This window comes from Aquarana catesbeiana, linkage group LG03 (assembly GCF_042186555.1).
Source record: "Aquarana catesbeiana isolate 2022-GZ linkage group LG03, ASM4218655v1, whole genome shotgun sequence".
NCBI lineage: Eukaryota > Metazoa > Chordata > Amphibia > Anura > Ranidae > Aquarana > Aquarana catesbeiana.
Window position 1 is genome coordinate 20,737,009 of NC_133326.1, and position 13,664 is coordinate 20,750,672.

Here is a 13,664-nt window from a genome sequence, read left to right on the forward strand (position 1 = left end):
TTGGGCTACAGTTATGGGCTAGCTATGTATGTGGGTGAGTGAGACATTAGCATTTTTTGCCAACCTACCATATTGAAATTTACTGGCACCACTACGTTTTTACTGAAATTTCCAAAAGTTACAAAAGTTTTTAGTGCAATATTCAGTACCTAGGCTACAAACCAGTACAAAATTCAATTAGCATTATTATGTAAAGAAGATATTAAGGCAAAAAAACATATAAATTTATTATTTTGAATATAGTAAGTAGCTCAGGGACAGGACTTTTGAATGGGCGGCCCCGACATACATGAAATTGACTCTCACAGTGACACTGACTGCAGGGTGCAGCGGCAAAGATCACTGACACGCCCCCTGCTGAGTCACAGTGACAGTCTCTCTCCATGCCAGGTGGTCCCTTCAGTCCAAACAGCACTGACAGTCCCACTCACGGCTGCCTTGCTCCCGTCCCGCGGACCCCGCACACGAGGCTCCAGCCACTCTGCTCGGCTCCCTTGCATCATGACATCAGTCAACACATGCTCAGGCACCGCCTCCACCAGACCCGCTCCCCTGCCAGCACTGCCCAAACACACTGTAGCAGGCACTGAGCTGGAGATGCTCTCGACTGGCAACGGACCGATAATGCCCTGTAGCAGTAAATCTGCCATGATGCGGTCAGTAAGTGGTTAAAGTGATTTCTAAATGTTTAAATTAACCACTTCCTGCCCACCATATAGCAAAATGACGTGCACAAAGTGGTTAAGTTACCCTGACTGGGCGTCATATAACATCCACCAGGATAAGCCACTAGTGCGCTCCCGCGGGGGCACGTAGCGCGGTGATCGGTGATGTCAGTCTGACATAACGCATCTCCGATCTAGGTAAAGAGCCTATGATGTGCTGTGCCACAGCTCATCACATGGTAACCGGGAAGTGCAATTTTTTTTTTTTACTTGGCTTTTCTTCTGCTCGTGCCTGCCAGTCGCGAGTAGAGGAGAGCTGATCAGCGGTTCTCCAGACGGGGTGGGGGGGTCTGCACTTATAATCGGCGCATTGATTATCAGTGCAGACCCATCAAGGATGTTCACTGGAGACCACCAGGGATGCCAATCAGTGACTATTAGGGATGGCACTCTCTGCCCATCAGTGATGCCTGCCAGTGCCATCTATCTGCCCCCATCAGTGCTGCATATAAGTGCCCATCAGTGAAGAAGAAAACTTGGCTTTTTACAAAGTTTTGTAACAAACAAAGAAGCCTTTTTAAAAAAAAAAAATCTTCTTCTTCTTCCTTCTTCTTTCTTCTTTCTTCTTCTTTCTTCTTCTTTCTTCTTTCTTCTTCTTTCTTCTTTCTTCTTCTTTCTTCTTTCTTCTTCTTTCTTCTTTCTTCTTCTTTCTTCTTTCTTCTTCTTTCTTCTTTCTTCTTTCTTCTTCGACAGTGCTAAAAATTGGTCTAGGCAGGAAGGGGGTGAAAGTGGCCGGTATTGAAGTTGTTACAATAACAAACATGTCACACTTGCTGCCTCCTCTCGGGTCCCCTTTCAGCACTCCTGACCCCTTTCCTCTGCCCCACATAGCAAGCCACTTGCAATGGGGGCACTCATCGGTGCTCCCAAACCACACTGTGTGTCCAATGACACAATGAATGTGGCTCAGTAGACGCCCAGCCCCGAGGGGGCTGGGGGAGCTGCATTCTGCCTTTTAGAACCACTTTAATCAATTGCTGACGGTTATATGTAATGTACCTGCAGGGGCGGACTGACAACTCATGGGGGCCCCGGGCAATAGGAGAAGATTATTGGGCCCCCAGGCAATAGATTATGGGGCCACACACTCTATATATACACACTGAAAAGGTACTAGAGAGGCGGGGCAGCTATAATCTTGGGATTTTTACAAAAAACACAGATTTTTACATACTGTCCCTGGTTTTATTGAGGCTGGCAACCCTGATGGGGCCCTCGGGCAGTGCCCGAATGGTCAGTCCGCCCCTGTGTACCTGTATATACAGCCTGTCAGTAAGTGGCTATACCAAGCTAATGGCTCTTCAGCCATGGTCTTGCTATAGTTTTTTTTTTTTTTTTTTTTTTTTTTTCAGCTGCCTGATCACTTTTACGGTACCAAGAACGGCTGTGAACCCCCCCCCATCCTGCCACCACCCATGGTGGTTCAGAGGCTCTCCCATTCCCCTGGGGAGCTCAGGACCACAAACAGCCCGGATGTCTTCGCACATAGTAGATGGAGAAACAGCAATTCCCCGATCTTCTCTGTGACTATTGAAGCCAGAAGCAACAAATATTTCAGAGCTGTAATTGAGCAAGTGTAGCAGCTAATCAAGCACAATTTGTGCTTGTTTAGCTACTTTGGAGGGCAGGGGAGACATTGGGGGTCTAATGGAGCCCTGATCTCTCCATAGAGCGCCCCTGTCAGTGCCCAAAGCTATCAGATGGGGGGGGGGTTGGTGTTAGCACCTTTTGACAGCAATGAAGTTAAGTGAAAAAAATAACAATTTGTTGCACACACTAGGCTAGTTATACATACCTAGAAGGGAAAAATAATTTTAGGGGTAGCTTACACTTTAAGAAATGCTTCCTCTTGTGCACAACAGCCTGATGACCTCACCCCGGCCTAGACGGAGTATCCTCGCCAGAGCTGATTTTTAAAAAAAAAAAAAAAAATTTACTGTTGCTGTACATCGTGACATGTCTGGAATGTGTTACTTGTTGAATTTCAAAAACACTTATATCTCAGATATCAGAATTATTCAGTGAGTCATTGCAAAATCGGGTAAACCTTAATGGGGCAGCTATGCCCAGTGTGCAAACACTTCAGGTACCAGGAGAGGGCAGTCTCGTCTGCTGTGATGACCAGAGGCTGATCAGACTTGTGTTCTGTATTTCAGGGCAGACCGAGGTTCTGGCTCTGGACCTTCTGATGGCTCACCTCCTGAAATTCCTAAAGCACCATATTGAGTGGAAGGAGCCGTTGCACCCTTGTGAGTGGGTGTCTCTCACCTTCATAGAGCAGGATGATGACATGTTGGAGGTTGCCAAGTGTTTACTCAAGATGTACCAGCACAATTCTAGGTAAGTGTATTGAATATGACCACAGAATACAATGGCGGACCTTGCTCTAAAATTGATGCAACCCCTATTTTTTTTTTTTTTTAACCCCCACTTCTGATGTAAAAATGCTATCTAAACGTTTAAAAAAATAAATAAATAAAGCAATGAAAGGTAAGATACTTACCAAAGGCCCAGGCTTCTGGCGTGCTTGCTTTGGCACCAGTGATGTTTCTCTGTGTTCCTGCGCCCATCTGGGAAAGCCTAAAAAAAAACAGGGGTGTTTAACTAAATTTCATTGTGGACCGTATCTGCATTATGGTTGCCCTGAGGCCCCTTTCACCCCGGGGGGGGTTGCCGGCGTTGGCAGTAAATTGGCGCTAGTTTTAGCAGCACCTTTTATTGCTGTTAGGCCGCTGGCGAGGCATTTTTAGCCCCCGCTAGCGGCCAAGGAAAGGGGTTAAAGGCGCCCTTGTTGCAGTGCTGCCAAAGAGCTTTGCAAGCACTTCGGCAGCACTGCCTATTCATTTCCATGGGCAGGATGTTTTGGGAGCTGTGTCTACACTGCTTCTGCACTGCCCCAAAGATGCTGCTTGCAGGACCCTCCTTTTTTTTTTTTTTTTTTTTTCCGGGTTTTCACACTGGGAAGGCATGAGAGGCGCTTTTCAGGTGCTATATTTTTGCGCTAAAATGCCTGAAAAGCTCCCCAATGTGAAAGGCATCTGAAAGGGCTGGTTGTATCTGTAAGACTGTGTATGCAGAGTTCAGTAGTTCGCTATGCACAGAGTGCAGGGTTCAGGAGTGTGCCATGTACAAACTGCAGAGTTCAGGAGTACGCGGCTTGCAGATTTCAGGAGTGCACTACATGCAGAGTTCAGGGGTGCACTGTGTACCATGTACAAAGTGCAGATTTCGGGGGTACTCCGCATACAGGGTGCGGGGTTCAGGAGTGCGCTGTGTAGAGTGCAGGGTTCAGGAGTGTGCTAGGTGCAGCATTGAGGGGTGCTCTGTGTGCAGGGTTCAGGGTGTGTTATGCAGGGTTCAGCTCTTTTTTACAAGCTGTCCACATCTAACTTCCACCACTCCTCGGCTCTGATCTCTCCCCCATCCCCCACCTCCGCACATATCTTCCTCCACAGCCCTCATCTTTCAAAAGCCTCAGAAGGCTTCTGTGTTTACAAGTGCCAGTGAGGAGCGGAGGGCGAGAGCTGGAGGTGGCGGAACAAAATTCCGCCATGGTCTAGCTCAGGGGTCTCCAAACTTTCTAAACAAAGGGTCAGTTTACTGTGCTTCAGACTTGAGGGGGGCCAGACTATGGCCAGTGGGAGGAAACCATGTCCCATCTTTTGGTATTAGAGGAATTGGTGCCAGTGGGAGGAATGGTGCCCCATTGGTGGTGTCAGTGCAGAAATTATTGCCCCATTGTTTTTGTCAGTGGATGGAGTAGTGCCCTAAGGGCTGGACAAAGGCAAGCAAAGGGCTGCAGTTTGGAGACCACTGGTCTAGCTGAAAAAAAGCCCAGAGTGCAAGGGCTGCATGAAGTGCCCTGTGTTTAATAGCTCAGTTCTCCCCTGGTGGGGGACAGATGCTGCATCCACCTAGGCAAGTATGATTCTTGGGGGGTGGGGGGGGCGCTGAGAAATAAAAATCCCATGACTCTTTTTAAGCTTCAGTTTTCCATTTAATCGTAGTACTTTAAGACCCCATGCACACTGTTTTTTTTTCGCCCCGGGGCATGAGGCTATGGCATTTAGATGCAGGTGGAGGGCACAGGCCCACTATCCAGCCCCTCCTGTTAGCAGCCTGTAAAACCGAAAGCTGCTGTTGCTGGACGGTGCGCTGAGTGCTACTAACATTTAAGGCAGTACTCGCCCAGGGACAAATGTCCAGAACGCAGATTGCTTGTTTTCCGGGCTTTCATCCCTGGTTGCATACTGCTTTAAATGTGAGTACCGCTAGGTGCACCATCCAGTCGCAGTATCTGTCATTTTCTCATACAGTTTGGAAGGCTGCCGGAGATGGACAGTGCACCCGAACCCTCTGTTTGCACCTGAATGCCGTCGCCCCCCATGCACCGAGGCTAAACACTAAGTGAGGTTGATTTACTAAAACTGGAGAGTGGTTTCTCTGCAGATCTGCACCAGATTTTGCAATCGGTTTCCAAGTTTTGTTGTCAAAGCTTGTAAAGGTTCACGTGTTTTCACCTTAATGCATCCTATGCATTAAGGTGAAAAAAAATCCAACAATACCGATGGCAGACATTGCATGTGATTCGCACCGCATTGCAGATCACATGCGATGTCTGTGCGATGCGAATTCAGCCTTACAAACTGACTGAATTTGCTTCGCATTCAGACCAAACTTGTGCAGGATAATTTTTTTTTTTTTTTTGTCGGCACCAGAATCGGATCTCGTGGTGGTTCACACCCATGCGATCCGATTCTGCAAACTGATTGTGGAGTGTCGTTAACCGCTTGCCGACCAGCCGCCATCATTGCACTGCAGCAAGGTGGTGCGATCCCGCAAATTGCCGTAGGTGTACGTCTGCTCCGGTACACGCTTTTGTGGGCACACGCGATGTCCCCCCGACCTTCCCCGATCGATCCCGGCAGTGACAGAACTGGGATCTGCCTGTGTAAACAAGGCAGATCCTCGTTCTGACAGAGATCACACAGATCCTGTCTTTCTGCTAAGCAGGAAGATGTATCTGTGTGTTTCCCTGGTCACACAGTCCCCCATACAATTAGAAAACACCTGCAGGGAACACGTTTAACCCTTTGATCGCCCCTGATGTTAACCCCTTTCCTGCCAGTGTCGTTGGTACAATAATGGTGTATATTTTTAGCACTGATCACTAAGGTCACTGATTCCTAACTTTCAAAAATGTCAGTTAGGTGACCGATCTGTCTGCCACAATTGCCCGCTGATTGCTGCCATTACTAGTACAAGAAAAAAAATGTAAAATGCCATAAATCTATCCCCTATTTTGTAGATGCCATAACTTTTGCGCAAACCAATATATGCTTATTGCGAGGTTTTGTTTTTGTTTTGTTTTTTCACCAAAAATATGTAGAATACATATCGGCCTAAACGATGCATAAAGAGTTTTAAAAAAATTATTATTTTTTTTTTTTTTTTTGTTTATAGCGCAAAAAATAAAAACCGCAGAAGTGATCAAATACCACCACAAATCTCTATTTGTGGGGGAGGGAAGGACATCAATTGTTTGGGTACAGCGTCGCCAGACCATGCAATTGTCAGTTAAAGCGACGCAGTGCCGTATTGCAAAATATGGCCTGGTCATGAAGTGGGTAAATCCTTCCGGGGCTGAAGTGGTTAATTTAACATACTCTGCACACAGGCTTACGAATTCGCTTTGAATTTGCACCGCCTCTAGTGTGAACCGGCCCTCACTGCTCTCTAGTTTTACTGTTCTCTATTTTAAAGTGGAGAAGAAGACCTTGCTTTTCATATATTATTTGGTCTCCTGTTTCAGCCTTTGCTCTCAATCTACGAGCTGTGAGTCGGAGAATTCGATATGGAGCGGATCCTCGCACCAGTCCGGCAGCGACCCTCACTGCATTTTCCTCTTCCTACTCGGCAATATTTCGTTCGATTCATCGGTGCTGCTGGATTTTCTGATCTCCTCGGAGACCTGCTTCCTGGAATACTTGGTCAGGTACCTGAAGCTGCTGAACTCCGACTGGCCTCGGTTCTGTCTCACATGTTGTTTATTCGATAAGTCTAGAAATTTCCCCCCGTCCAGTGTCTCTTTCCATCCACAGCAAGAGCAATCGGTGAAAGCAACACCAATTCAGAGCGACTGCATTCGTTTTCCTAATCTTTCACTCACTCCTATGGACATTGGCAGGCCTGCCTCTTCACTAGTCGGCCATACCAAGCATTCAACACCTCCCTCCTCATCTGGATGTGTAAATTCCTCTCTGGGTGCCCTGCAACGCCTTGTAGACTATGACAGCTCAGATTCCGAATCAGAATCTGCAGACAGTAAGCAGGGTCCTGTCATTGCACACTCTGCAGGGGCTGACAGCACAGATATAGATAAACACATGAAAAATTTGGAGCTGAAAGCCCACAGTTCAATATCCAATCCTTCACAACCTAGTGCACAAGCTGGAGGCAACACGTGTCATGGCCAGGGCACCCAGCAGAGGGCAGTCCAGTGCTTGGAAGACCTTCAAGAAGCCATTCATAGGATGCACGGAAAGAAGCTCTTTCCATATAATCCTTCTGCATTGCTAAGGCTGCTTTCGCATGTCAGTAGTCTAAGCGCAGAATACGGGGCAACGCACATTCTGCCAGAATAACCCACCACCAAAATATAACTGGGTTATTCTATAAACTTGATCACTGTCATGGATGACTTCTGTAACACTGTTTATTGTTATAGATGTCATCGGATATGAAAATTATGGTGCTATAACCTAGTAAGTGCCCGATTTAAACTGTTTATTGGCCAAAGCAAGTGAGAATATAAAGGGAAAAAAATGGCCATGTACACAGCTGTGGCTATATCAGATCTCACCTCTGCGATTGCCGGCTCTTTAATTCTTTGAAAGTTAATAGTTAGACTTTATTACACAACTCACTAAACAAACTAAGTATAAAGTGATTGTAACCTCATTTGTTAAAAAAAAAAAAAAGGTCATACTTACCTGCTCTGTGTGTAATGGTTTTGCACAGATCAACCCTGATCCTCCTTAGGTCCCCCACGAGCGTTCCTGGCTTGCCCACCATGCTATGGGGGCACTCGTGTGGGCTCGCACCCAAGCCTTGCTCTGTGTGTCCATTAACGCACAGCTCTGGATCGAGATCAGGCCCAGGTCAGTAGAAGGGTGGGGGGCTGAGAGCTGCACCCAGAAGAACTCCATGCAGAGAATGCGTTAAAGTTAAACTTCAGCCTCTAGACCAACTGGTTCAAAGTGGTTCTAATCAAATTACTTCCTTCACTAATGGATGTAGCGGCTATGTGCGCTCTCTAAGCTGTTTTGTGGCATCAGCTACATACAGTATACAGCGCTGTGTCCTGGCAGTGGGAAGGAGACTTCCCGTCCGACTCCTGCAATAAAATTTGATTTGGGCTGAGTTCTGTTAGCCATTCACAGGGAGCTTTGTATTCTTGGAATGAATACAAAGCTTCCTCTGGCTGAGGCAGAGATCGTGATATCATCCTCTCTGCCTCGGCCAATTGGAGGTACCTTCTGTAGGGGTTGGAGATTGCGCTGGACTGACTCAGTTGACCGTAAATCGATTGTTTGGTGATGGAAGAGTTCTCTTCCGATGCTTTCTGCCCCACTACAGCTTGAAGAAAATGGCGGTGAGCCCTTATTTGAAGGCCTGTGCTGCTGCCTTTTGGGTATCGCCTTAAAGGTCGCTTCCGCATGTACTAGAGGGGGTAGGAAAGGAGAGAGCCCAATATCCAATGAAATGCACAGAGGATATAATTTGTAAACGTTTAATGGAAGTTCCAAGGTTGGTAAAACCAATGCGTTTCGGGGGAAGAGACTGATCGCTGTGTTCTCAATGCTGCCGCTGAAAACGCAGCATTCATTGAGCAATTCTGATATTAGATACACCCGTATGGGATTTTCTCAGCTCACCATTCACAAACAGCAGCAGCCCTGAGGAAGGGGTGGTCTCTTCCCCTGAAACACGTTGGCTTGACCATTTTTGGAACTTTCATTAAACGTTTACAAATGATACCCTCTGTGCAATTCATTGGATATTGGGCACTCCCTCCCTTCCTACCCCCTCAGCAAGTCAGAGGAAGCTTTGTATTCATAGAATACAAAGCCCCATGTGAATGGCTAACAGCGCTCAGCCCGACTTGATTTTGTTTTGGGAAGTTCTCATCCTCCACCTGCCACAACACAGCTCTGTATACTGTATATTGTATGTAGCTGGATCTACATGGAGTTTATACAGTGCACACAGCCGCCACATCTGTTGGTGAAGTAAAAGGTTCATTTGGAATGAACTATTTAAGCTTCACTAAAACCTGGAGTTAAGCTTTAAATTGTACTATTAGATGTAAATATGACTTGCTCAGTTTACATTGAGTATATTTGCAGTAGATCATGAACGCTTGTTCTAAGTCACTGGACCAAGTCTAAAACTTGTTACAAAATCTTAACCTGATGGTGCTAAATCCCTGAGAATAATTATTGTCTGCTTAAAGAAGAACTGAACTCTTGATTATGTGCCCAGAAAATGGAAGATGGAGGGCAAAGGACTTGTCACTGTGGACTGTGGTCTCCCTGCAGCTGATTTCCCCCCCCCCCATATTAATGACATACCATGCCTTGTTCTGCACAGTGTCTGTGTAGAGGTGGCCATCTTTGTACAGGCAGGGCTTTGCTTCCTCATGTCAGAGCCTCCAGCAAGGAGAACTGTGATCAGCACAGTAGTGACATTCTCGCCTCATTCCAGACGTCTTGATATTAGCACTCTGAGGCAGCGGTGCTTTAGTCTTATACTGCAGATTTACACTATAGTACCAAAAGTATTGGAAGTTTGGGACGCATGCCTTTACACGCACATGAACTTTATTGGCATCCCAGTCTTAGTCCGTAGGGTTCAATATTGAGTTGGCCTACCATTTGCAGCTATAACAGCTTCAGCTCTTCTGGGAAGGCTGGCCACAAGGTTTAGGAGTGTGTCTATGGGAATGTTTGACCATTCTTCCTGAAGCACATTTGTGAGGTCAGGCACTGATGTTGGACAAGAAGGTCTGGCTCGCGGTCTTCGCTCTAATTCATCCCAAAGGTGTTCTATCAGGTTGAGGTCAGGACTCTGTGCAGGCCAGTCAAGTTCCTCCACCCCAAACTCGCTCGTCCATGTGTTTTATGGACCTTGCTTTGTGCACTGGTGCAGTACTGTTGGAACAGGAAGGAGCCATCCCCAAACTGTTCCCACAAAGTTGGGCGCATGAAACTTGTGCAAAATATCTTGGTATGCTGATGCCTTAAGAGTTATTTTCACTGGAACTAAGGGGCCAACCCAACCCCTGAGAAACGACCCCACACCATAATCCCCCCTCCACCAAATGATTTGGACCAGTGCACAAAGCAAGGTCCATAAAGACATGGATGAGCGAGTTTGGGGTGGAGGAACTTTACTGGACTGACCTCAACCTGATGGAACACCTTTGGGTGTTCTAAAGACATGGATGTGTGAGTTTGGGGTGGAACTTGAACCCTACGGACTAAGACTGGGATGCCAATTTGTGTGTGTAAAGGCAGGCGTCGCAAAACTTTTGGTAATATAGTGTACATCTATGAGCATATAGGCACAGAGAGATCCAGATGCACAAAACAAAGTGCACTGCTATTTTTAAGGAGGAATTCCAAATACAGACAGTCCCCGACTTACGAACACAATAAGGACTGTAGGTTTGTTCATAAGTGGAATTTGTAAGTCAGAACACTGCATTTGTAAGAGTAACTTCCGCCTGTACATGGATGTGAGATGTTCCGGGCGCTTGTTATGTTATCTGGGGCTCTTCTGGCCATGCAGTACGTTCAGTACTGCAGTATGGGATGTGTCCGGAGGTGCTCGGAGGCCGTAAATAGGAATCGTTCGTAACTCGGGGACTGCCTGTAAAACAAATGTAAAGCTTAGGCACAATTAACAATAGCAAATTGTGAGTTCAGTTCCACTTTAAGAATTTATTTTGCACTAGATATGGGGATTTTGATTAAAATATTTTTGACTACTGTAAGGTTTTCAGAACATACAAGGTTATATATTTTTGCTGTGTCAGTGTTCTTAAATGTACTGTACAAGTTCTGTCATATGTTAAGCACAGAGACATGGAGATCCTACAGGTGTAGGAAGTTTGGTTTGCTGGTCCCATTGGAGCAATGGCTGCTCCTTTATAGCGGAGTTTAACCTGTGATATCACAATGCAATAGTTACTGTATTTTTGTAGTAGGAATGAACCACATGCATTCAGCATGAATGGTGAGAACAGGTTTTGAAGAGTTTGTGGCAGAGTTTCTTCAAGGCCCATGAGGCCCACCTAACTATATGCAAATGACTTGCTTGTACTTATTTTCTGGCTGCTTTGGTCCAGTCATGTGATCTGGCTTCCCTGAATCAGTCAGCGGTGGCCGCAGGGTATGGGAGGGGGTGCTGACAATGGGTGGTCCATGGGAGCTGTGGTCCTGTGGGTGATGTCAATGCTCCCAGGCATACCAGCCATCATTGATTGCTCTCTTCTCTCCCCTGCAGCCACTGCTGGCTGACACAAGGGATCACATGACCAGATGGGAGCGGGCTGAAATTGGGTAAGTATATACATCTTTCTTACACAGGTTAGTCAGCTTAGGTGTTAGGAGGGATGAGGGAGAATTTTAAGGCTAGTCGGTATACAGTGGCGGCTGGTGCTCAATATTTTAAAAATGGGGGGTCAGCAAACAAACCTACCCCTCTCACTCGCACTGCTGCCAACCCCCCCCCCCCGCGGGTGACTGGTAGGAAGGCAGCCTTACCTTTGGAGATGAGAAGGGGGTAAGGCTGCTGCTCCTTGCTCCAGCCAAGGGGAGCCGGGGCTTCTCCTCCTGGCAGAACAGACGGGCTTCTCCTCTCGGCCAAGCAGAAGTGGGTCCTGAGACTCCCTGGTCCGCTTCCTGATTGGCCAGGAAGAAAATCAGGAAGACCATAGCGAATATTAATTTGTTGTTGTTACACAACTGGGTGTGCTTGGGGCGCAGTGTACTGCGCCCTGAGCCCACCCTTTTTTTAAGCCAATTGGAGCCTCAGGCTCTAATCATGTGCTTCATACAAAAACAAAACCCTATTGGAATCCATGCGTCTGGCATCCTGCATCTAAATTAGGGGGGCTGTGTTCCTGCGCCCCTTATGGATGGGCCGCCACTGTTAGAAACATAGGTAATGTTCAGGTCAACGCTACAGATGGAAGAACACTCAATGCTAGGAGTCCAAAATTTTGCCCAAAATAAGCTCCTCTTCTCTATTGTGGAACTGAATATGAAGAATCGCCTCATGGAGCCAAAATGCCACTTCAGATTGGGGCAAACCAAACTGGAACAAGAGCAAAGAAAGAAGGCGGTGCATAAAACCTTTTATTAATAAACCAAATTCCAACGTACGCATATATTGCCATCGAGTCCAATCCTTGGTGCTGTAGCACGTCCATCCAAAAGAGCATGGCTTACATGTTTCAAGGGCTGTGCCCTCTTCCTCCAGAGCTCGCTAAAGAGGGCAGAACCCTTGAAACATGTAAGCCACACTCTTTTGGATGGATGTACTACAGCGCCAAGGATTGTCCTGGATTGTGATACATAGTAATTGTGGAGCTAATTCGTTTCCTCTCGAAAAGGGGAGCATATATTGTGCAATACGGGTGGTGTTATAGGAGTGGGAGGAAGTTGGGTGTGAAGGAGGTATAATAAGGATTTGGGGGGGGGGGGGGGGGCACAGCAAGTAATAGGGTTTGCGTGTTGGCTGCAGAGGGAGTCAGCGTGGTTGGGGATGATAGGTTTAGGGGTACATTTGAACCTCAGGGGCCGTGGCTTGTATTTTACATTGGAGTCCGATTGATATCAGGTGCCACTGCCTTTCATGGTGACCCCCCCCCCCCCCCCCAGTCATCAACAGTTCACTTTATTCAGATCTAAATGGGATCAGCCTCCTAGGAGTGTTTTATGACATCAATATGTAATGTGGTAAATGTAATTACTCCATGGGTGCTAAACACTATTTTTATATAAATATATTTATCTGATGTACTGCTCCATTGATGTTCTGAGCCACGAGTCTGTTGGGACTAATGAAAATTGAAAGAGTTACCCTGAGAAATGGAGACTTGGTGCTGCGAAGTTCTCATGGCCTGACGTGACTACAAACCCTTTACCATGGCAGGTCCAGAAAGACCGACAACACCATCTTGGATTATGTGCATGTATTTGACCTCTCTCTGTATTCTTATTTTAAAGGGAACCTGTCCTGATGGAAAATATGATGTGAAATATGGGGGCTGCCGATGCTTAACCCCATAGGAAATTGCCTGTCACTCTCTAGCTTTGTTTCTTTTTGAGCCCCAGACCCAGAGTTAGTATGCAGAAAATGAAGTCACAACTTCTTGTCTCCATACTTGTTCCTGGTCAGTGACTTTGAAATACTAAAGCCCTCGGACTGCCGTAGCAGCCAGGCCACCAACGTTTTTTTTAGGGAAAAGGTTCGGCATGATGGCCTCCATGTTTTCTTCAACATGACAAATGCATGTTGGGTATTTATTATAATGAAACATGTCAATATGTGAAAGAAAATAAAGAAACTATTACTAAAGAAGCACCAAGCAGTTCTGAGTAATGTATTTGTGCATTTTTTTCAGCCTTTGACTACAGATCATGAATAGTGATGTTCTACAACAGGGGTCAACAATCTTTTCAGTATAAGGGCCACAATGTATATTTTACAATTCTCCTTGGGCCAAAAAAGCAGTTTTTTTAAAAGAGTGTTTTGTTTGTTTGTTCCAAGAATCATACTTTCGTAGGTGGATGCAGCATCGGTCTGATGCTACATCTGTCCCCCACCATCTCTAAGGCTGAGAACCGAGCGATCAAAGACCGCTGATCG

General features: G+C 46.4%; 1 protein-coding gene across 1 annotated transcript in view; it reads left to right on the forward strand.

The window, feature by feature from the left end:
• The window catches only part of LINS1 (lines homolog 1), a 59,841-nt gene extending 46,434 nt beyond the window's left edge, over window positions 1–13,407 (forward strand). The window contains exons 7-8 of the mRNA XM_073618368.1: window positions 2,882–3,065; window positions 6,538–13,407. Coding sequence (XP_073474469.1) covers window positions 2,882–3,065; window positions 6,538–7,369 — 1,016 coding nt within the window. The 3' untranslated portion in view covers window positions 7,370–13,407. The remainder of the gene's footprint in view (window positions 1–2,881; window positions 3,066–6,537) is intronic.
• The last annotated feature ends 257 nt before the right edge of the window (window positions 13,408–13,664 follow it).